At 51.4% G+C, this 24,509-nt stretch overlaps 1 protein-coding gene across 1 annotated transcript; it reads left to right on the top strand.

Moving 5' to 3' along the window:
- The first annotated feature begins 922 nt into the window (after positions 1–922).
- On the top strand, positions 923–23,338 carry TTC22 (tetratricopeptide repeat domain 22). Its single transcript, XM_017655250.3, has 7 exons — positions 923–1,695; positions 15,833–15,888; positions 16,094–16,209; positions 16,830–16,948; positions 18,257–18,418; positions 20,824–20,976; positions 21,527–23,338. Exons 1-7 carry the CDS (start codon positions 1,126–1,128, stop codon positions 22,061–22,063), a joined length of 1,713 nt encoding a protein of 570 aa, XP_017510739.3. The 5' UTR covers positions 923–1,125; the 3' UTR covers positions 22,064–23,338.
- The last annotated feature ends 1,171 nt before the right edge of the window (positions 23,339–24,509 follow it).

Raw genomic sequence — 24,509 nt, 5'->3', positions numbered from 1 at the left:
TGGTCTACTTTTCAAGATCTGCTGTCAGGAGCACAGCCAAATGGAATGAGGGGCAGAAGGGACTTTGAAGTTCAGACTATGTACAAAGCCCAAGCACTGGAGGTCTCCCAGCCTTGCAGCAGGGAGTACAGCCCAGCCCTCTAGAAGGTTTACCCAGAGCCTGGCAAGCCTGGTAGAGCGAGGCTGGGGGAAGACTGGCAAGAACGTGAAAACTGGACCACAGGTAGACTACAGAAGGGACGGGAACTACAGTGGAGGAGTGGGAGCTGACAGTTATCCCAAGTGACACTTACTAGGTTTACCCATGATATCTACCCTGTCACCTTCCTATCATAGATGAGAAAAGTATGAAGTGTGTGAAGTTATGAAGTGATTTGCTCAAGGTCACACACTACTGGGGATGCAGAACCTGGATTAGAACCAGCACAGGGAACTCCATAGTCTTTCCACATGGCCAGCTCCAAGACAGAGAAATCCTAAGTGGGGAACCTTTATCAATAATGGGCAAAGGAAGAGCAGAGGGAAGTAGCAGGCTCTCAGCAGAGGAAGAACACTGAGGAACTGTGGAGAGGATAGGACAGCAGCAGGAGCCCGGTTGCCTCTACATACAGCTGGAGGGGCCAGTCCTGACTCTCCTACTCAGTGAGCTCACTCAGAGGGTGGAGCAGAGCCCACCGGAAGGGCCTGGCTGGGGTTCAGCAGCGGGGTTCTAGACCTGGTTGCCACAGCCTTGCTCTGTGACCTGGGCAAGTCATTTTCCTCCTGAGCCCCAGTTTTCTCATCCGCTGACCAGAGAGAGTAAAAACACGCCCTTTGCCATGTACTGGGGTTTGTGCGCTGTGTTTGGCAATGCACCTGTTTTTCTGGCACACCTGGTTGTTGCCAACGTCTAAGAGCTCGAGCAGCGAAAGCGGAAACACCCACAGGGCGCTCCCTGGGCCGGCGCTCCGACACACCCACGGGGGGGAAGGAGGGGAATACACCCTGAGACCATAAGGCGGCTGCATCTCGGTCCTAAGCGCGCTGACCCTCTACTCCCGCGCGGGACCCACTCAGGGGCGCCCCCTTCACTGCCCTCTGTGGCCTCCAGGGCAGGGGCGAGGCCCGGGGAGCAGCGGGGCAGCCATGGCAGAGTCGGAGGCCGCGGCCGAGGACTTAGACGTCCTCATCGACGACTTGGACTATCTCCCGGGCCACTTCCACCTGGAGCTGCAGCTGAACTTTGAGCCGCGCTCCCCGGCCTTGCTCCGCGCCAGGGACCTGAAGCTGCAGCGGGACGGCCTGCGGCACGAGCTGGAGCTGGCGGCCGCCCCGCAGCGCCCCGCGGTGCGCCATCTCCTGGGCACCTTCGCCTTCTACCTGGAAGAGTTGGACGAGGCCCGCGAGCACTTCCTTGCGGTGGCTCGTGAGGACCCGAGCAACCTCAACGCTTGGGCCAATCTGGTGCATGTGTACGGGCGGCTGGGACAGGAGGGAGAGGAGGAGGCGTGCGCCGGGCGGCTGGCCCGCCTCATGGGCTTGGCGGAGGACGGCGAGGAGGCAGCTGGGGACCCTCAGCTCCACGCCGCGCGCTGCCTGGCGGAGCAGGGCTATGCGCACGGCTTCGACGTGGGCTGCGCCAGCCCGGAGGAGCGCGAGCGGGTACTGGCGGCCGGCATCGCGCTCTACGACAAAGCTCTGGGCTACGGGCAGCAGGTAGGTGAACCTTCCCTAGGCTGGGAGGGCCGGGTTCGTGCCCCCTAAAGTCTGCAGAGATGCTCGCGCACCCCAGAATCTCCCCAAACTCTAGCCCTTTGGCTTCCAGAATACAGCTCCTGTTTGACTCTCCTCTCCAGCATCCCACCCCAGACCAGGCCTGTGGCTTTTCTCTGCTGGGCTACAGAGTGCACCCGTTACCTAGCCGGCAGCCTGCCTCTCTTCTCTTCTGGCAACACCGCAATATCAATCTGGTGAATGCATCCCTCTCATCTTTATCCTCCTCCTTGCAAGTACCTGTCCATGTGCCTGTGCATCCCCACCTAAGTAAGACACAGCTTGACATTCCAACAGAAACAGGCAGCATTCTTACTACCTCTCTCCCCCTCAGCATCCCCATCCACTCAGACCCCAAATCCTGTGCATTCCACCTTCCCATGTATCTGAGGTCTATCCACTCCCCCATCCAGCCCAGCCTCCATCACTTCCTGCCTGTACCAGTGTAGCTGCCATGGGTTCCTGCCCTCGGCCTTAGCCTTCTACCTCCTCCTCCACCCTGCTGCCAGTGTCATGTTGCTCAGTCTTGCTAGCCATGGCACTCAGCTGCTTATGACAACCGCTGCCCCCCAACTCCCCAATGCCTGGCAGATAAGTCCAAGGGTCTCCAGTGGGCATTTGAGGCCCTCTGTGATCTTCCTATTTGCCCTCCTTCTGCCATGTTCCCCCTTCCAACCAGGCTTTTGCCACAGGTTACTTCCCCTTGTCCTTCCATGGGCCAGGTCTCCTTAAACCCACCTGGCCAGTCTTTTGGCCTCTTTCTGAGGTGCTCTTCCTTTCCATCTTTGTCTGGACAATGCTCCTCAGTCTCGGTTTGTCTCAGGCACTCCTTCTTCCAGGAAGCCTCCACTGACTTCTCCAGGCTGCAGTAGGCGCCTCCCCTGAGCTCCCTTAGCACTGGTCACGCTGTCCATTTATAGTCTGTTTCCCTAACTCAACCTTGTGATCTTTGAGAGCAAGGACAACATCTGTCTGGTTTACCACTGTAAATCCTGTTTCTGGCACAGGGCTTGGCACACAGTGGCACTCAATAAAATGTATCTTGAATAAATGTATGTACAGCATAGGGCCTGGCACTAAATAGACAAATACTAGGCATATTAGTTACCTATTGCTGCAAATAAATACCCTTCAAAACTTAGCAGCTTAAAGCAATAAGCATTTGTTATCTCACAGGTTTTTTGGGTCAGGAATCTAGGCATGGCTTAGCTGAGTGCCTCTGGGCTGTGGTCTCATCTGCAGGCTTGCTCAGCAGGGGGAGAATCTGGTCACTCACAGGGCTTTTAACAATATTCAGTTCCTCACTGGCTGTCGGCCAGTTACCTCACTCAGGTCCTTGCCACGTGACCATCCCATCACTTTTGCTACATTCTATTCATTAGAAGTGATCACTAGGTCTAGCCCACACCCAAAGGGAGGGGATTACATAAGGGCACCATACCAGGAGAAGGGGATTGCTGGGGGACCATCTTCAAGATTACCTGCTTTGGATGACGCACAGTGATGTGGAAGGCATAATTCTCCTGTTACAGAAGAGGAAGCCACAGTTTGGAGAGGTACTATGAGTTTTCTGTGATGGCACAGCACAGGCAGGGTCTAGCTAGTAATGAAGACTTTTGATAATGGTTTAGATGTGTAAACAATAATAATAAGGCTTCACACCCAGGGCTCTATTCACAAAGCCTCTGCACACACACCCAGAGCCTTTTCCACCAAAGCTTATGGCTTCAGACAAGAAATGTGTGTAGCGTAAAGACCCCAGAGAATGCAGGTGGAGGGCACAGACTTGAGTTAAGGAGAGCAGTTCAGGGGAGAGGTTAAGACCGCAAACTGGGCCAGATAGTCCAGGTACAATTCCCAACTCCCTCCTATTCTCTCACCTCCACTAGGTCCTTAGCATCACTAAGCATCACTTAGCATTGTCCTCTGTAAAATGGGGATAATAGTGTTACTTACATCCTAGGCCTCCTCAACTATAACATGAGACAAGAACTGACATTTAGAGAGCACCTAGAATACAGCCTGCACAGACAGCAGGATCATGGATTCTGCCTTCACTGGGCTGGGTGAGCCCCCTCCCCACCCCAGGTGGGGTATAGCTGTGGCCATTGCATGGGGCTAACAGGACCCCAGGTCTCCTATGTTAAGACTTGAGTCCCAGGGCCCTGAATGCCAGCTGCTCTCAGTGGAAGGCATGTTTTGTGTGTTATGTATCAAGTACAGTTGTGGCAACAGAACATGGCCCAAGGAGCTCTGGACTAGGAGCAAGGAGGCTGCTGTGGGGCCTTCTCCTGTCTGGGCTTGGGTTCCCCATCTGTGAAAGGGAGTCAGGGAGGGAGTACTGGCTGGTCCCCAAAGTCCCTTCCTGGAAGGAAGGGGTTCACTGAGGGAAGGCTTCCTGGGGGAGGTGAACAGGGAAGCAGAGGTTTGGAACAGAGGCCCACTCCTCCCTCATTGATGCTTTCAGCCCAGCCACGCTGGGGGCTGCCCTTCTTGTGAGTGACTGCCCTGAGGAGAGCCCAGCCCTGCTGGCAGGGAGCTGATTGCCTCGGACGGGAGGAGACTGCTGGGCTCTGTGCTGTGTCCTGGGCCTAGCCCGCTGCTGCTCCCCAGGTCTGGACAGAGCAGCTATTTCTCCTACAAATCCCAGGAGGAAGTTGGGGATTTGGAGCCCCCCATTTCATCATCTGAAGATTAGGAGAGCTTGTACTTGATGAGGAGTAGGCACTCAAGAAATAACTGCCGTCAGAATAACGACGATGGTTTCTTGACAGAGCCATGAGGCTTGGGTTTGAGCACTCAGTTCTCATACTCTTGCTGTGTGGCTTCAGACAGGTCACTTTTCCTCTCTGGCCTCAGGGTCTGCTTCATGATCGTTACACAATAGTGAGCTCTGCCTCAGGTTTACTGTGATCATCCAATGGAATCACCGGGTAAAAGTGCCCCCAGTTGGCTCATTCTGGGCATGTCTGATGGATATATGCCCAGCTCCTTGACATTTATTGAACACCTACTGTGTTCAAGCCTTGTCTTTAAGAACAAAGGGGAGGAGCCAACATACCTTCAATAACTAGTCTTGTTTGAGCCCCTCTTCTGGGAATGGGAGCCAAAGGGACAAGTCAGAGATGCACCTACAACTGGCTGAGGTTACTGGCATTCACTATATAGCCAGTGCCTTGTGACAATCATTTGGGTGCTGTACACCAGTGACCATACTTCCTGAAGCAAAAACAGAACCCCAGAGTCTAACAATGGAAGTGTACTTTGGGGACCTCGGGACCATATGTTGGAGTCAGCAGTGACCTGGCAAGTCCAGGTCCTGGGAATAGGGTGGCAATGACCGAGCTTCAGAAGAGGAGCGCTTCCTTTCAGCACAAGTGACTGAGGGAGCGTTCTGGGAGAGGAGGGAGTGGACTGGCAGGAATGAGGTGAGAGCACTCCCAGGAGGGCGTGATGTGCACAAAGGTCCCGGGGTGGTCCCTGCAGAGCACGAGGGCTCTAGTGACAGCTGAGCTGGACCAGGGGACAAGGCTTGGAAGAGGGCAGCCAGTAGCTTCATGCGGAGGGCACACGATGACCCTGAAAAAACCCTGACATGACCTCAGATATATGGCTCCCACCCTCCCGCCCTCTTCCTTAATGGCATTTCCTCTTAACTTCCCTCGAAACTTACTTCCCATCAGTGCTAAATTACTTATACTTCTCCAAACATGCTGTGCTGTTTCATATCTCCCTGTGCAGATACTTTTCTCTCTGCCTGGAAAGCAGACTCCATCCATCAGAACCCAGATTGAATGCCACCTCCCCCTTGAAGCCTTCCCTCATACAACATGCAACTTCACACCCTGATGTTCACAAATGTCTTCCAAACTTTGTCTGAGACAGTCCTCACAAGAACCCTCTGATCTCACTTTGCAGATATGGGAACTAGGACATAGCCAAGTTAGTTAACTTGCCCAAGTTCACGGAGCTAGTAAGTGGCAGCTGAATCCACTCTACTCTATCTGATCTCAGTGCCTTTGCTCCTTCTGGAGAGGTTAGAGAAATGGAGGTGGGAGAACTGGAGTACAGATGGCTGGCAGCTGGGGAGAGATGACCCCTCCCGGGCTGCCTCCTGGAGATGTAGGGCAGAGGAAGTGTCAAGAGAGAGCAGGTGGGTTGCCATGTATCCAGGGCATTTGGAAGGATGAGGACAGAGGTGACGTCAGAATCAGAGCCAGGGAAGGAGAAGGTAGGACAGTGGAGCAACAGTTGTAGGACACCCAGTTAAGAGGGTCGCCATCTGCAAGAGCACAGCCGGGGTGGGCAGCTGGTGGTCTGACCCACCTGTGCTTTTGGTCCAAGAAATTTTCCATCCTGATGGGGCTGCGACTGTCCCAGGCATGGAGGAGCCCCTGTAGCTCAAAGGATAAAGAGCAGCTGAAGAACCAGTGAACAACTGCTCATCTGTTAACTAAAATACAAGCAAAAACATTATAAAAGCTAATAATTCAGCCCATAATCTAAAAATAAGCAGTGCATGTGTCTGTGAGTGGGTGTTTGTGACTCCCTTTCTCAGCTCTTCATTCTCTCCCATTTTTCTTTAACTTACAAAAATGTGAAGCGGCAGATTGCGTTTCTCTGTCATTCCTCTTTCCTCACTACCCACCCCCACTCTGCCCCACCCACCAAACACACACACACACAGTCACAGAAAGATTCTTGGTAGCAAATCTCAAAGTTGAGTGGGTATTATGAGCATATGCTTTGAAGTTAGACAAATGGGGCTGAAATTCTGCCCTTCCCTGGGGGGGTTACAGGTAAGTCACTTCACTTCTCTGAGACTCAGTTTCCTCATCTGCAAAATGGGATTCTAACATCTGTCTCACAGGGTTGCTGTGAGGATTAAGTGAAGGAACATGAAAGGCTCCAGGCAGTGACCAGTTCAGGGGACCCAGCCCTTCTCCCTGCCCACCCCCTTGCCCCTATACAGTACTTAGCTTTGGTTTAAACAGAACCATTCCCAGCCTTTGGCTTCTCTCCAAGTGATTTCTGTCTTGCCTCCTAGGGAGTGAGCCCTCTGTCTTGAGCATCTTTCTAGCACCCCTGCTATACAGCGTCTAGCACAAGGCTAGACACCAAAGAGGAGTTTGTAACTGTTGTTTAATTTAGTTGAATAACTGGATTTTAAGCCTTAAATTCCTATCATTTTTAAAAAATAAAGTAACTTAAACCTCTTTCTCTAAAAAATGATATCCCTGTCCCAAGCTAACTCAGTTCTTTGATTTTCTTCTCCTTTTCCTAAAACACAGGTGGCTTAACACACACTTGCATACACACAGGTACACTCACACACATGCACACATGCAGGTCCTTCACTGCTGCTCACAGCCCAGGGCAGGCTCTCGTGATAACGAGGACCAGCACCCTAGTGGGTGCCGCTGCTCCCAGCCTGTGTGCCAGACATGGAGTTTGGAACTTTACGTTCATTAGTGCACGTGATGTTTATTCCAGCCTCACAGACACTGCCAGCTGGGTGTTGTGATTCCCCATCACACGGTGGATGTAACAGATTCAGGGAGAGAAGTGCTTTGCCCAAGGAGACTCAGGGCACTGTGGAGCTGTCCAGATTTCACCCAACGGCTGGGGCAGGCAGGGAGGGAGGCAGTACTGGTAGGCCAGGCAGACAGCTTAGCAAACAGAGGTATGGACATTCCAATCAGTCGCCACCCCCAGTGGGGTGGGGACCTGGCAGGAAGGACCAGAGGGGTTGGCCAGTCAGCAAGCCCAGGGGCCTTGGCCCGCATACACACACAGAGGCCAGATCGGAGACTTGGACACTCCTCAAGGAACTGCCCTCCTGACAGCCCCTCTGCCTCCCACATGGCCCCTCTCTTTCTCTCTTCCTTTCTGATTCCCCCCTTTCCTGTCCAGCACCAGAGCTGCCCAAGACCCTGGCAACTCAGGTGCTGTGCAGGGCAGGTGCCCTGGTGTGACTGCAGTCAGAGTGTCAGTGTGGGAAGGACCCCTGTACTACTGGCCATGCCCGTGCAACCTGGCCAACTGCTAAGCCCTCCGAGGGTCTGGGTCTCCCTCTGAAATGAGGACAGTGGTACCAGCCTGACAGGGTTGTGGGAGGTAGAACTGTGGTCAAAGGGAGGTCCCAGGCCTGGCGAGCACCGTCAGTGGATGCGGGCCTCTCTTCCTCATGCCCTGATGGGCCGGCTGGGAATAAGAGGACTCTCCTGAGCGAGCCCTCCCCTCCCCTCTGCCTCCTCCCACCCTTTCTGCACTTCTGCACTCTCTCTCATCTGAGCTCAGAACCAGCCTTGGGAAAACAATGACGACACGGGCAAGACCCCTGAAGAGCCAAGGGCCAGGATTTGGGTTCCTGCCCCGACTCACTGTGGGACAGTGGGCAAGTCACCTCCTCTCCCTGGGAAGCCGTTTCCTCCTCTCTCAAATGGGGGAACTAGACTAACATGGTGGCCTAGGTGATTTTAGGGACAGGAAGGACATTGAGAAGCAGAGAAGCTGGGGAAGGAATGAACCTCCTGGCTCAAGAAAATGCATGAAGATACATACGGAGGTGGGAAACCACAGCTTGGGGACTGGGAAGACAGCATTTTGAGGACTAAGAGTTGATCTACTTTTGAAACACAGGCTGGGTTTCTCTTTCTATAGTGCTCGCAAATATACACACACCACAAATGTGAGCAGTCTGAATTGGTTCAGTGAGAAAAGGAGACGGATAACACTTGATGATGAGCTACATACTTGGCACTCATGTGCTTTTCATAGACTGGCTCATTTGATCTTCACAGAAATGCTGGGAAATCAGAACTGGTATTAACCCCATTCTGCAGGTAGGCAAACTGAGGCTCAGAGAGGTGTACTGACTGGCTGAGGGCACACAGCCATAGTGGCTGGCAGAAGGTGAACTCAGATCTCTTGGGCATGAAGCCCAGGTTGAGGGACAGCTTTCCGAGGTTCTGGTTCTAGGACAGGTTTCCTAGGTTTCCTCCTGATGGCCCTGGTGCCACTCACACTTGCATAATAGTGCCTTCTGAGTTTGCTGCTGGCTTCTCTCCCTCCGAACCTGGCAGGGTTGGGAACTGGGTCTCCCCTCCTCATTGATAGAAGACGCCCACAGTCAAGCTGCCTTTAGCATCATCTGGCCCAACTACCTCCTTTTCAGCAGAAAATATAAAGTAAAGGGTGCACACAGAACAGGCCCAAGGGAGAAGCAGGGAAGGTTCAGGCATCACTGTTACTGCTACAGAGGGCAAGACACCCACACAGCCTCTACAGCTGCGAGAGTTGGATTTAGACCCAGAACCAGACAGGGTCCCTTTTCTCTAGGAACAGTGGAGAAGAGAGGTAGCTCAACACAATCCTGCAAGGCTGTGAACCATGCAAAGCAAAAATGACCCATGGGGCCTGTGCCTGCATGACAGACCTAGGACCAGAAAGGGGACAACAGGGAGCTGTAGCCCATCTGCTCAAATCTTAAAATCCATGAGCACTGTCCAGGGAACCCAAGACAGGGATATGTAGGTGACTTAATTCCATGGCATAGCACCCATCCTTCAAATCCCTTCTGCCCGGTTATGCTGACCACCCCCACCAGCATGCTTGTGACATGGGCAGGCCAAGCACAACCAGCCCCTGCTTATAGATGCAGAAGCTGAGGCCCATGCTGGGAGAGCTGCCTTTCCAGGATCCCTGAGAGAGGCAGAGGCAGGAGTGTGGTTCCAATTCCATCCCTCCATCTACTCCCCACACCTGCTGAGGCAGCAGCCAGGTGGGGGAGGAGAAACCCTTGCCCTTGCCTTTCTGGTGCATGCGCGCCCAGGAGCAGGGCTGGCCCAGGTGTGTCAGGGGGAGGCTGCTCTGTGTCATCACAGAGGACATTCCAGTTGTGCAGGAAGAACACATTCCTGAGGGCTGCCACCTTGTGACTTTGGTTTCTGCAACATCAGCCTTCACAGGGTCAGTGTGATGAAGTGGAAAGAACACGGGCGTTGGAGGGAAGCAGATCTGAACTTGAATGCTAGCACTGCCACCCTGGCTCTGGGTCTGGGCGGTGGCTTTTTATTAGCTTCTGTTTCCTCAGCCATAAAGGAGAAGGATGTATTACACTTTCTCAGGCTGCTGTGAGGATTCAGTGCCCAGTAAATAGCTGATGCTCCAGAAATGTTCGTGCTCTTTCTCTTTCTCATTCCCCCTCTCCTGAAAGAGAATTAGTCAACTCCCAGGAACTGATGGAAATGTAGAGCACAACATCATTGGGTAGAGTTCAAATTGCAAGACAGTCAGTCCTTAAGAACCAGCAAGGTCTCGGTACAGCCTATTCAGACGCCTTATAGGTTTGTAAATCATTGGTATATTAAAAGATCTTCTATTGAAATCCTTTAAAATGGCCAAGTGCCTCCAGTCGCAGGGGGGCCATCAGGTGAGAAATTGGGGATCAACAGAGGTGAGGCTCAGAACCTCATCCCCCCTGCTTTGAGAGAAATCTTCTGCATCCGTGGATGTTTTGCTGCCCTTGTCTAGCTTGGATTAATACTTAGTCCATAGGCACACACCTGATCATCTACATTTGCCCTCTTACAGCACTAAACTATGTTTTCTACCTTATCTTGCATCTATCTACCACTTCAGCATTTTATTAAAAATAAAAAAAATAATAATAATAAAGGGAGAAATGTGGGATCAACATATAAATCAAGTATAAAAATCAAACGAATATTCATATTTGACCTGATTGTTTATAGTTCATAATGCGTGATCAAAACCGAATGTTTCTGTGATGAATGCCCTTGTGCTGTTCACCATGTAAGAATTTATTCACTATGTAAGAATTCGTTCACCATGTAAGAACTTGTTCGTTATGCTTCAGAAGATTGGAGACTGACGAGAATTAGGCTTGAGATGGATTAATGATTGTACATTAAGCATTGACCCCCCTATACTGAATTTTATTGTTGTTAACAACCATTTGATCAATAAATATGAGAGATGCCCTCTCAAAAAAAAAAAATGGCCAAGTGCCTCAACATTCCTTCCTTGGGGGACACTTATTGAAGTAAATGGAAAGGTCAAGATCCATCCTTGTACCAAGTTAATGCAAACATCTCTGTAATGACTTATTCAAGATTCTACTAGGCCCGTTCTGCCAGATCACCCACTTTTGTCATTTAACCATCCAGCTGTAGGAACTTGGATCTTCAGGCTTCCCTGAGGATCACAATTTTTTATCCTTTTGCTCATTTAAAGAGAGATCGATGGGCCACCCCATTTTTACTCTGCTCCCAAGTGTGGCACTGCGGGCATCAAGTGCAGCGCTTCTCAAACCTGAGTGTGCACCAAGAGGTCTGCAAAACACAGGTTGCTGGGGCCCACCCCAGACTTTCTGATTCAGTGAGCCAAGAATCTGCATTTCTACCACATTTCCAGGTGATGCTTCAGCTGCTGGCCAGGGGACCACACTTTGAGAATCACTAGGCTAGAGTAGTTAGGTGCAGGATTTGGGCTCAGCTTCTGAGTTCCCAGCTTTGCTCCCTCATAGCTGTGCTACTTTGGGCCAATGCTGCCTCTTCTGTCAACTTGGATTAATCATAGTCCCTACCTCTTAGGTAAGCCTGGAGAGGGTTGAATGGTTAACATATGTAAACTATGTGCCTGGTGTTTAGCAAGTACTCAATAAAATATGGGTAGCAAAAAAAAGGCACCATTTCCATGTTCAGTTCAGGCTTTCCTGTTGGCCGTGTGGCTTGGAGGACATTATCTCCTCTTAGTTCCCATTCTGTATTAAGAGGGTAATGATAACACACTTTACATTCCATACTGGATGTTCTGAGAGGCATATGGAATCTGTGAGTGCACTTTGCAAATGCACCATATAAACACTTGCAGCTAAATATTTTGGGAAGAACATGAACTTGAAGTAGGAGAGACCTGGCCCGACATACCAGCTTAAGTAGGCACATCTCCACCTCTTTGAGCCTTGGTTTCCCAATTTTTTAAAATGAAGAAATAGGGCTTCCGAGGAGCTGGGAAATATCTGAGAGCCCCTTGCCTGAGGTCTGTACCTCACTCAGTACCCAGGTCTCAGGATTTCACATGAGGGTCAGTGCTGGCCTTGCCTAGGCCCCTCCCACAGATCAGCTATGGAGCAGGAGCCTTAACAGAGACCCCTCCAACTTGAAGCCTAAACTGACTCACACACTGGCCAGCCTCCTCCTGCAGACTGGGGAACCCTGGGATTGTGATGAGGACCCAGAGCGCATGCCCAGCAGGCCCCCAGTAAACACTCTCCTTCTGGCATAAGTCCTTTAGCCCCTCCCAGGCTGCCTCCAAACATCTTGCCTCTGGGAGCCATCAACTCTAGAAGTGAATTCTTCGCAGCCCTAAGAGGTTTCACAGCAATTGTATTCTCCAGGAGAGAGGTGGAACAGCCCCTCCCTTCTCCAGGAGGGGAGGGTGCAGTCAGAGGCCTGTTTAATTTAATTTAACGCACTGTGGCTTGCCAGGTTGCCCCTGGTAACAGCTTCAGCTACTGCTTCAGTCAAAACCAGAAAGATTTTTAAAGAGACAGCCCATTTTAGGGCCAGAATTGCACAGTACACTGAACGGCTTCCACCAGCTCCATCACAGGGAGAGAGAATTAAAGTTTAGGCATAGCAAAGCCTCAGACTAGATGTTTACACCATTAACTTCATTCTGTATCTGCAACCCCATAAGCCCTCCTGCACATGTCACTCTCAAGTGCGATCTGAGGAGGGGCTACATTTGTGATTTTTCGTAGAGAGAGCTAGCTACTTTCCTGTAAATCTATCCTTGCCTTCAAGTTGAAGGGAAGAAAAGTGTTCACTCTTAGAATCTGAGTTACCCCTGCAATTCAGGCATAGCGCCACTAGGGGGTAGGCTTGCTTATGTAATGCAAACCATAACCAGGCTCTTGAATTTCTCAGGAGTATCAGAGTGGTAGGGAAACCACTGGGTTTTAAGCTCTGATACTGATTAGGATATGACCATGGGTAAGCTGCTTCACCTGTATGGTCTCAGTGTCCTCAGAAATTGGTTGACATAACTGAGTGCTGTGCACAAGGCTGGCAGCTAGCATTGTGAAGGCATGACTTTAGTTCCCAGCTCCATCAGGTACGACTTGTGGTTTGAGCACATAACTTAAATTCTTGTAGCATGAATACCAAGTGACAATGGCTAGGAACCAGTGAGAGCCCTGAGCATACCACATTCCTCTCCAACACCTGGGACCTGTGGAGACAAGAAGGGTGCCTGGGACCACAAGGATCTGAGGCCCTAGGAGTACATAGGGTGAAGCAGGATGCCTCTGGACTCCTGGGCCTGAGACTTCATTGCCCCAAGGGAACTTAATAGGTCACAGTGGAAAGAGTGGCCTCCTGGGCACCCTAACCCCACTCAGCTCTAACCTAGGCCAGGAGAAAGGGCAGCCAGGCACAGTGCTCACAATGCCTGCAAGGCCTATATTATTATTCCCCTTTGCAGATAAGGACACAGCCTCTGCAGGGTAACTCACCCACCCCAGGACACCCACCTCATATGGCCAGGCCTATTGGCCACCCAAGCTTCTGCTCTTTGCAGCACTATACCTGCTCCTGCTATGGCCACACCTCCTCATCAGAAGTCTGAAAGCGGAAGCAGGTTGTGTTTCTCCCCATCATAACCCAGTTTGGCCAGCCTCAAAGTTGGTATCAAATCAGAAGTCATGAGATCATACCTACAGGCAGCCAGGGAGCCTGAGGCACACATGCCTTCGGTCCTTCACATGGTCAGGCACCGACACTAATTATGTCCAGGTTTTTGGCCAGCTTGGCCTATAGTAGTTGTTCCATGAATCTGAGTCCTACTTCCTATGTATGTAGAGCAGCTTCTCTCTGACAGCCCTGTTCCCAGCTAAAGCCCATACATATACTCCCACCTCAGTAATAGGATTACACTCCAAGGTGACATGACTAAAAACTCATTGGACCTTGGCACTCCCCAGCTAAGCCCTTCTATGGCTCCTCATTGCCCCACAGATGAGCGTCAGGTCCTGAGCCTCGCACTCAGGGGCCCCACCTGATGTGCCCCTGCTCATTCACCCCCCATCCTTACCACCTTACCACAGGTGGTCCAGTCATTTGGGGCTGCATGCAGCCTGCAGCACACCAAGCTCAAGTGAGCTTTGGCATGATGTCCCCTCCATCGAATGCCTTTCTCACGGTATCCACCTGGGTGGTTCCCACTTTTTCTTGAGAACTGTACTCCAGTAAGTCCTCCTCCGGAAGTTTTGGGGGTACTCCTGCATCATGTAGGAAACTTCTTTTTATATCCCAGGTGTTGCTTCTGCTCTAATTGTGTCTTTGGTCTGGCTTTCCCACCAGATTGGGAGATACTAAAGGTAGAAGCTGTCTCACCTCTCCTGTCCCCATTGCCCTGCTGGGCCACAAAGAGAAGACACTTGGTGAAGAGTGGCTAGGACATGTGACCAGTGGGGCCTCCTCTGGGTGATATGGCTTGGGCTCTGGCTCAAGACCCTGCCTGATGGGCAGTCACATCATTCCATAGGATCTGAATCACAGGTCCTCCATTTTCTCATCCTCTCTTCAAGTTCATCCACAGCCTTTCCATAAGCAACCACAACATAACTTGCCAGTGTTAGCAACTCCTATACCCCATTCACACACACCCGGCTCCATGCTCACCAATCATGCCCACACATCTCCATGGTGAGTCCTTCCTCTGGAATGCTCTCACTGCCCTCCAACCTACACTCTGAAATACCATGACTATTCAAGACCCACTTTACAGACCATCCTCTCTGAGACCTGAGTCTTCTGGCTGGGAGTGGCATCTCCATCCTATGGCATTTGTCTGCATCATTCTCATGGCCTTGATTAAACTTCACCTCTTACTGTAGTTATTGGCACCCTGTGTGGTGAGAGAAGCATGGACTTTGGAGCCTAACAAAGGGGGTTCAAATCCCAGCTCTGACACTTGCATGCTGTGTGACCTTGGGCAAGTCACTTTACCTCTCTGAGCTTCAACATGTTCCTCTGTAAAATGGTGATGACATCTACCTTGTAGGTTATTGTGAGATTGAGATGATGGATGTCAGGATCCTGGCACATGGCAGACACTCAGTCAAGTCCTGTTATTTATGCCTGGGTCTGCTTCCCTAGCCAGACTGTGAGCCCATTTAGGACCAGGTGCAAATCCCATTCAGTCCTACATTCCCATTGCACCTGACACCAAGCCTCACATCATAGATGCCCAGAAATCCTGGCTGGACTGAATGCATTCACCCTGGCTGCTGGGAGTGGGAGTGGAAGGATGGTGAGGGTCCTGAGCTGAGGAGGCTACAGTGGGTGGGGGGTGGTGAATGCAGAATGTAGCCTAGAAATCCAGAACAGGAGATGAATGCAGAGGGAGGGAGGGGCTGGAGGCTGAAGCAGAGCTGCTGATATGCACTGGGGGTTTTATTGGTTTTCATTAAAATTCCTTCCCGAGGCAGGAGGAGCTACTCCCATAAATAACAGCATAAATATTTTATCTGGTGCCCAAGTCAATCTAAATGCATGGCAAGGTTGGTAAGAATAACAATGGGAGAGAAGCTCAGGGGTCCCAGCCTTCAGCTGGACTCACCCAACATGCCCAAAGGGGCTTTCCTCCGTGGAGGCTGAGGGATGGCACCAAAGAGGAGAAGCAGGCGGACAGTGGGGGAGAGAGAAGGTGACCACTGGTGTGTGGGACCTGGGGTGGGAGGACCCAGGGGACAGGTGGGGGAGCCCAGGGGAGGGGAATTCAGCTTGGAAAACAAGATGGGAAGGGAGGAAATGTATTCCACACTTGCTCTGTGATGGGCACCTTACTTGGGGCGTTCACACAGTTTAACTCATCAAATCCTGTGATCAGAGAAGTAAAGTGACTTGCCCAAGGTCACCCAGCCAGCCAGTGGCAGGGTGATCAAGGTTGTATTTGCTGCTTCTTGAGGTTCCAAGAAGGTATGGGAATCCATGAACAATGGCCTGAGTATCTCAATAACAGCAGTGTGGGCTGTTCTCTGCTTTCCTAGATCCCAAAGGAGGAGAAAAGGGGCTGGTACTTCACCATGGCAACGCTCTTCATCAGGTCAGGCTGGGGAGCAGGGGGTGGGATGATGGGGAGGGAGAGAAGGAGAGGTGTGGTCTGGGACCCAGGGGAGAGGTGGCTGAGCCATTTCCATGACAAGGGCTCCCCAAGTTTCCCTTCCTGCCCTTGGCCTGGGGAGGCCTCACAGCACACTAGGGCACCTGGGAGGCGATGCTGACCGACCCCATCCTCTTCTGGGCCATAGGCTGGATGGTATCTTGCTGGAGCTGGGCAGCGAGGAACAGAAGAGGCTGCCTGCCTTCAACCGCACGCTGGCCCTGCTCCGGCAGGTCGTCAAGTCCTCGGACCTGCACCACCGAGGTAAGGGTGCAGGGATGGTGGGAGAGCAGCCTCTGCCTGGCTCTCCCTGTACCCATCTGTCGGCATCCTCACCTCTAGCTCTACCTCCTAGTCTTGGACCATGTTTGCCTCTCTCCCTAACCCTCTGTCCTGTGTACTTGTTTGTTCATCTCAAGCTGCTCACACACCTTGCATAGGTAAATGGCCCAGCTGCAAAGCACTACATCTGTATGTTGGCAGGTGTGTATCTCATGACCTAGAGTGTCAGAGACAGTTTTTCCCGATTTCAGCCCCTTATCCCCACTTCATGGTCATGGGAATCAAGGCTTATTTGGAGAGGAGTCATTTTTCACAGGGCACGTGGCTAAAACACTGATCAGAGCCACAGAGCTACAGAAGAACTGGAGTCAGAAGAGAGCTCTCCAGTGAGGCCTCTAGGGACACATGAAACACAGACTGGGCACTGACATATGTATCCCCCCATCCCCTGTATCTCTCGGGCCCTGGGGGTCCATTGGTGTCTTTATGCCACTGAGCATCCCTTTGTCCTCCTGGGGGCTGACACCTCCCCTCCTCAAGGCTCCCCACCACACCCCACCCCACTGCTTCCTAGAGACCCGTCTCCCACTCTTCACCCCCAGCTCTGGCCTGGTGCTACCTTGGAATGCTGCTGGAGAGGAAGGATACCTTCTCCACCACCCCCATGGGCGTCCACGACTGCGGGTACTCGGGGACCGACCCCCTGGACTGCTTTGGCAAGGTACATGCCCCAGCCACACCCAGTCTCCAAAATAGGCCAGAGCCTGTTGCCCAGCTTCCTTCCCTAAAACCTGCTCCTTCTCGGGTGTGTTACTCCCTGATCCCCTGTCATGTAGCCCACTCAGGAAATGCCCTTATTCCAGGCCTTTCTCTCCTTCCTGTCTTCATTCCAAACAAGTTTTCCTTGCATGATTCCTCTTTGTCTAAGAATCAGACCTTCCATGTCCAGTCTGGCCCCAGCCCATTTCTCCAGTCTTGTGCTCTAAGCAATTCACCTTTTCCCTGACACACCCTCAGACTGTTCCCCTTCAGGCCTTGGTTCTTGTTGACCCTCCATCCCCATCCCCAGTGACATAGTGGAAAGAAGATGGGCTTAGCTGGGGTCTCATGCCAACTCTGCCAACAAGCCAAGTGACCTAAGGCAAATCATTTCCACCTCTGAGCCTCCTTATCTATTAATTTTGTGATCCGCCTTCAGTGTTATTGAGCTACTCAAAGGAAGTAGTAGATAAAACTGTTTACTGTAAACTGTAAACGCAGTTCAAGCTTTGTCCTTGGCACCTCATCTATGTGACAGTGGCCCCACTTCACTCAGCTTTGAAGTCTTCCCAGGAGACCACAGACCCATGGTGGTCATTTACCTGTGCATTCAACACAGTGCCCTGCAGGGGGCACATCCTTCACGTTTGCTGGTGGGTAGATGAATGAGCACTTTCTTGATGAGAGATCTTAGAACAGAGCAGAGCATGTACACTGGTTCCTGTCCAATTTAATAAACACTGCCTTCGCCTGCCTTGAGAGCCGACTCTGCTGTGGCACAGAGGTGAACAGACGGGGCCCCTGCCCTGCAAGAGTTCACTATCTCAGAGGCAGCAAGAAACAGGACAGGCAACAGTAAGTAACAATACAGGGGGTGAATGCTGCGGCCCAGATAGAAACACTGCCCTGGGGAGGCATGGGGAAGGTGGAGGCTGATTCTAGCCCCTCCTCCCACCTGCCCTGGGAAAACAGGGGAACGCACACTGGATGTGTCTGAGCAAGAGGGGTTTGCCTGGGGCCTGGAGGGAGTCACTGGACATAAGAACATGGTGAAGAGCATGGCACTGAACCAGGCTCTTGTGAGTTGAGTGCTGCTGAGTTGTACCCATGATATGACTGAAGTTACTGGCAGGTGAATATAGGGAATAAAAACATTGCAGTGACATGGCTGTATCCAGGGACGGGGTTTCTACAGGTCAGGCACTATTCAGCCAGTTCTGGCAAACAACCAGACAGATAAAGAGTTTGCTCTTACCCTTCTCTGACCTAGGCCATCGAGATTGCCAAGGACCAACCCCCCATCCTGAATCGCCTGGCCAAAATCTTCCACTTCCTAGGAAAACAGGATATGGCCATTGGAACTTGCAACATGGCCCTGGATGTCCTACGAGATCCAGAGCTCAACCGGCAGGCGTACTGCACAAGGGCCAAGGTTAGTCAACCTGCAGCTCCACCTGGTCCTGCCATCGGAATCAGGTAATAAGGGCCAGGGCCCAGGGCCTACTGCCAGAGCCCAAACGTCTCGGAGCCTTCATGGTGGAAAAAAGCTGGGAGTCACTGTGGCACACTGTCTGTGTTCTGTAAGACTGTTGAGTGAAGGAATGAAGGTGCCCCCAACCCACTGCAGCCGATGACCTTCTACAATGACCTGGACTTCCAGCCTCTTCTTGATTAGCACTGAGTATAGTCAGACTGGCCTGGATTGAAGTCTGGCCTCTCCACTTACCACCTGTGAATGGAGTCAAGCCACTTCCCCTCCAAACCTCTGTTGCCAAAAATGTAAGACGTGGAGAATAACACCTGTCTTAAAAGGTTATTAGAAGACTAAGTGAAATAGCAGCTAAAGCATTGTGCCTGGAGCATGGGAGGTGCTTTAAAGGGCAGTAGGGTCTACTAGAGGTAGTCTATGGAGCAGATCAGAGCTCTGACTCTGAACACAGCTAAGTCCCAGAGCATCACTTACATGCTGTGGAACCATAGACAAAATTGTCTTGCCCAAACTTTGAGCCTCAGTTTCCTCATCTGTACACTGGAGATGATCTTTATCTACCTTATAGAGTTATGAGAAGGTAATTCCACATATAAAACTCAGTCTCTGAGCACATATATAGTAAGAGCTTGTAAGTGATTGATTGCTATTATTAGGTGTATTTTTAACTGATACACTGTCTCTTGAGACAGTCCACTACATGGTCATTTAGCTCTGCAAAGCGCAAATGTAGCCGAGAGCTCTCCCCTCTGGCTTCCCCCACTGGTCCCACATCTGCCCACAGACCCCATCTGCTTGGGGACGGGGACCTGGAAGTCCCAGTTAACCTTGCTCCAGGCTCCTATGCCTGTCCCATGCCTGTCTTCTCCACTACCTTTCACTCCCCTGGGCTTGGTCTCAAAGCCATAATAATTTGCCAGCAGTTATTGGGCAGGAAATTCATTCATTGTAGCTGATGTGGTTATTATCGATACTAATGATATTAATCATAATAGTAAATAAAACATTTCTGTAACACTCTGTATTTCACTAACATTTTCATGTTCAGTGTCTGACTTAACCTCCACAAGAGTCCCGTGAGAGAGGCCAGATGTGTGTCATTCTACAAAAGAGGCACCAGAGCTCTGCAAAGGACCTTCCCCAAGGTCCTGCCTTCTGTTAGTGGGAATCCAAACTTTACTCTCCTCACCCTATGGCCAGCCTGCATCTTACCCTGAGCTCCAAGGGTCACATTACTACTCAGATGCCCAGACTGGCACCAGGATGGGGGCAGGAGAGGAGGAGGAGGAACAGAAGGGAAGGGCACTCATTATCTGTGTAAAGGCCCCAGTCTGTGCTATGACCTATAAGGCCCTACCTGGCCCATTACCTCCGTTGCCCACCCCTCACTCAGCTCCCTCTCTCCCAGCCACACTGACCCCCTTGCTGTTCTTGGGGTCTCTGCCAAGAAGGCTTATCTCCCAATTACCCACATGTCTTCTTTCCTCAGCTTCTAGCACCATCTTAGTGAAAATATATCTTGCCAAATTTTATGTCCATTTTTCTTGGTTTACTCTTTCTTCTTATTAGCATTTATCACCTTTAACATACTATTTGCTTATATACCATGTTTATTGTCTCTCTGTCCCATACTAAATAAAAGCTCCACGAGGGCAAGGGATTTTGTCATTTGCTCTCTACTGTATCCCTGGTGCCTGGAACAGTACCTGGCACAAAGCAGGCTCTTGATGAATATGAGTGAATGAACAGAGCACCTACTATATGCTCTGTCCTGGCTAGAATATGTTCTTACAATTGTCACGGTACCTCTTCAAGGAAGATATTAGTGTATTAATTTTTCAGATATGTAAAATAAGGCTCACAGAGGTTGAACAACTTCCCCCAGCACACTAATAAGGGGCAAGAGCTGGAATTCAGCCAAGTCTAACTCTCTCCAAGCCAGAGCTCTCCCTTCCAGCACCACATGATGCTATCTTAGAACTGGAACATACCTAGTTGGCTCTAAAGCATTAACACATACAGTAACAATGCTCCCCTTTTCCTTACTTCTTCCTTCACTCCTCCCCACCCCTCCTGACCTTTAGTTTCTAAAGGCTCCAAGTGTGGGAAAAGAAGAGGAAGAGGGAATGAAAGCAAAGGTTCAGGAATCATTTGTAATTTGATGCTTACAAATTGATGCTTAGGCCCAGAAAGGGTAGTGGCTATCCCACGTTGGCACAGAGCTTTCTACTGCACTACGGAACCACCCTGAGTTGCTACTGAGAAAAAGGTTGGCATTGTCTAGGGCAGAAAGGAAGGTGGGGGCCCTTTCTCGGAGCATCTTTCCTAAACTGACTCTCTGTGGGCAGATCCACATCAGAGCCTACCTTCACGACCTGGAACGAGCCAAGATGGGGCTCGGGGGCATGCCTGACAGGAGCCACCTGGCCTGTGCCAAGGCTGACCTAGAGGAAGTGGTCAAGGTGTGCCCAGGCCTCAAGACCTACCTGGACATTGGCCAGGTAAGGCAGCTTCTTGGCTTGGGTAGCCAATGGCTTACTAAAAACCTATTTACTGTCTGCCAGAGCAGGCCTGGGCACAAGACATGGCGAGGAGTATGGGGCCTCTTACTGCCCGGTAACAGTAACTATACCGCCCAGGGCGTAGTGAGGCATGTATGAGCTACTGCGTGTACAGCATTTAGAACAAGGCCTTGCTCTTTCTAATCACTCAGAAAGTGTGGACTATTATTCTTTATCCAGAATTGCCTTCTCTGCGTAGGGAAATTACCAAGAGATGACATAGTAATTCTGCTGTGAGAAAACTGAGGCCCCAGGATTGCCTCGATCAAGGTTATATGGCCAAGGGGGCGGGGGAGGGCGCTGTAACTGGAATGGGAGTCCTGTCCCTCCTTTCCCAGGGAACAGAGACAAATTCTGCGATGAATAATTGTTGAAGGAGGGAGGGTAGGAATAGATGATGGATGGCATTTTTAAAAAAGCAAATGTGAGAAGGGGTGAGCAGGGAGCAGCGACGGTGGGGATAAAGACTCACCCCGCGCCCCCACCCCAGGTCTACTACTACATGGGCGTGGACGCGGTGCAGGAGCTGCTGGCGGTGGACGAGGCGGCGCTGAACCAGGCGCTGGTCTTCCTGGCCAAGGCCGGCGAGTCGGAGCTGGGCGCCACGCTGCCCGAGCTGCAGCTGCTGCGCGGCAAGTGCCTGCGCATCAAGGGCGAGGAGGCCAACGCGGCGGCCTGCTTCAAGCGCGCGGTGGAGCTGGACGACGCGGGCTCCAGCCACACCGAGGGCTTCGGCTGCCTGCTCGAGGCGCTGCTGGCGCAGTGGAGCCAGGCGCAGCTGAGCGACGGCGAGTTGGGCCGCGAGGTGGACGCGTGGCTGCGCCGCGCCCAACGCAAGTACCCAGCGGCGCGCCTGCGCCAGGAGCTGCAACGCGTGTGGCGCTGCAACACCGGCGAGGTGCTGGGGCTGGCCCGGGCCTTGGTGACCCAGGGCCGGCCGGCACTAGTGCGCCTGCTCTTCGAGACCATGGAGCGCGAGGGCGAGGGTGCGAGCACGCCGCGCGGCCGCCGTGCGTTCTCCTTCTGAGGGACCGCGAGGCCCAGTCCTGTCGAGGCCCGGCCTGAGGCCCCGCCTACAGCTGATTGGCCCCCGTCTGGGCGCTAGACTGTCCCGCCCTGCCGTAGGCCGGCGCTTGGGTCGTGCCGGTCAGATTCTCTGGTGAATTGGAAGGGAGACGTTGAGGCACTAGAGCAATTTGACGCGTCCACGAAGGCAGAAGGACCTGATTAAGAAAAGCAAGGGAGACTGGGAGTAGACGTGAGAGCCGCTGGGAAACTGCCAACTGAAGGACAGAACTGTGCAATATATGCAAAATAATTAGGTGGCTGCGAGTATCTTAAGAGATCCAGAAGATAATTGCCTCCTTTTTGGCGGCTTTCTAGTGTCTGTGCCCAATCCCTGAACAATGCTATATCCTTATAATAATGGCTCCTTAAGTTAACTGGAGTGGGTGTCAGGTCCTGCAGCCCCCAAAGCCTTGGCTAGAGCAGAAGGCAAAGCTGCGCGGTGAGCAGGTAAAGGGCAGGGCGGTGTTACACACCTGGCTGCTTCAGGCTCTTTATTACCTGTGTAGTGGGCTTCCAGCAGTCCTCATCCTTGGTCAGCTTGGTCTGAAAGGCCCCCAAGCGCCCACTGCAATAAAGCCCAAACTAGAAACTTAGTTTGACTTCCCTGTTCTTGGGGGATCCTAGGCCCCCCACCCCCAATCAGGAAGTGCCATGTGCACCCAATCTTGAACTTTTTACAAGAGAGTGAAGAAAATCTTAGAACTTTACACACTTGGAATCAGAGTCAAGAATATTAGATGCGGACTTTTATTATCAAAGACTTAGGCTCTGATTGCCAGCAAATCTTAGAATGGCCAAGCTGGATTCTTGTGGCCCTACCTACAAGACCTGATTTAACCTAAAATTACAAATTAAGTTTTTGCCAGACTCCAGGAACACTAGTTGTACAAAGCTGCAATGGCAAGACCTGCACAATGGTTTGTGATACATTTTGCATTTTTTTCCCTTTATTTAAAGAGTTACACTCTTTACTGTTCTCTAGACTTGATGCTAGGGATAGGCCAGTCCCCCTGCCTTGCTTTTCACATCTCCAGTGACAGCTGGAGAGCGGACTGAGAGGTGCGGTCCTTAGAGAACATGCACTCCAATGCTCTCTTGCGGATGGGGAGACTGAGAGCCCTAGAAGGGACATGGCTTTCCCCAAGTCACGCTGCCTAACCTCCCTACCAGTGTGCCTCAGACTATCAGTGTTTTTCAGGTTTGGAAAAATACTAATAAACTGATCAACACTAAAGCCTTCAGTGTTTATGTGTTAAGGGTTTTTGTGTCACCTGTCACATGGGGCAGTCTGATAACCATTGAGATGATGCTCTGACACTAATGGTGTTTCAGGGATCCGTGAAACCTGGATGCGAGGCCACCCTAAGGCCCCTGAATTCTACCTCATGGCCCATCATGGCTCACCACTTTGGGTGGTGACCTTCTCCCCCTCCTTCCTTCCTCTCACCTCCACTGCAGCAGAGTCCTGCAGAAGGCTCAACAGTAGGTGGCACACACAGCCCTGTCTACTTCTCCCTCCATCCTTTCTCCACTACACCTGTGATCTGGAACCTTCTCTGGGACGGGAACCCATCTCTTTCTTCTCCTTCTTCAAACAAGCAAAGTAACTTCAAAGCAGTTGGCTGGCCAAATCAGGAAGTCAGTGAAGTTTGTCTGTTTCCCTTGCTTTTCCTGTCCCCAAAGTCATGCATTTCTCCCTCTGTTGCCTCCTCTTCCTGTCAGACCTTTTTAATAAACTTCCTTTCTGATAATCTCATTTATACTAATTTTATAAATGACTAGCAGCCATCCACTAGAGCATCTCTCAGGAGGTATCTGCAACTGGCCAAAAGCCAAAAAAGACAAAGGAAACCCCATTTCTGGGACTGCTGCCTACTTGCAAGGGACTTCATTCATGTAAATTCATCAGATTCCTCACAAACCCTGAAAAGCAGGCATCCTTATCCTTATTTTACAGACAAGGATGCTGAGACACAGAACAAGGTCATGGGTAAGGATGGGAAGATCCAGGATTTGAAACAAACCTACCTTACTGCCCCGTGGAACACAGCACTTCCAGGGGGATGTGTCATCTGTGGACCAGAGTTGGGCCTGTGATCGCCAACACAGCCTGTCACTCTACCCTGTTCCCTCCCCAAAGTGCTCCTAAACTACCTTACTCCTGTGCCTTTGTACAGCCTCTGCTGGCTTTTTTCCTATAATTTCTATCCCAAGTGCTCAGCTCAAAGGTGCCTCCTCCAAGAAGTCTTGCCAAATCCTTCCAGCTTTCATTAATTAACCCTTTTACACACAGATTGCTCTCAGGGCACTGTGTCCCTCTGTGTTATATTGATTCCCTTCTCCTTGGGTCATAACTACGCCAACATGTCTGTTGCACCCACTCGACACTTTACAGTAGGAACCAT

The sequence above is a fragment of the Manis javanica genome, chromosome 4 (assembly GCF_040802235.1).
Source record: "Manis javanica isolate MJ-LG chromosome 4, MJ_LKY, whole genome shotgun sequence".
Classification (NCBI taxonomy): Eukaryota; Metazoa; Chordata; class Mammalia; order Pholidota; family Manidae; genus Manis; species Manis javanica.
The sequence above is the reverse complement of the archived record's forward strand: the minus strand, read 5'-3'. Positions and strand labels throughout refer to the sequence as shown.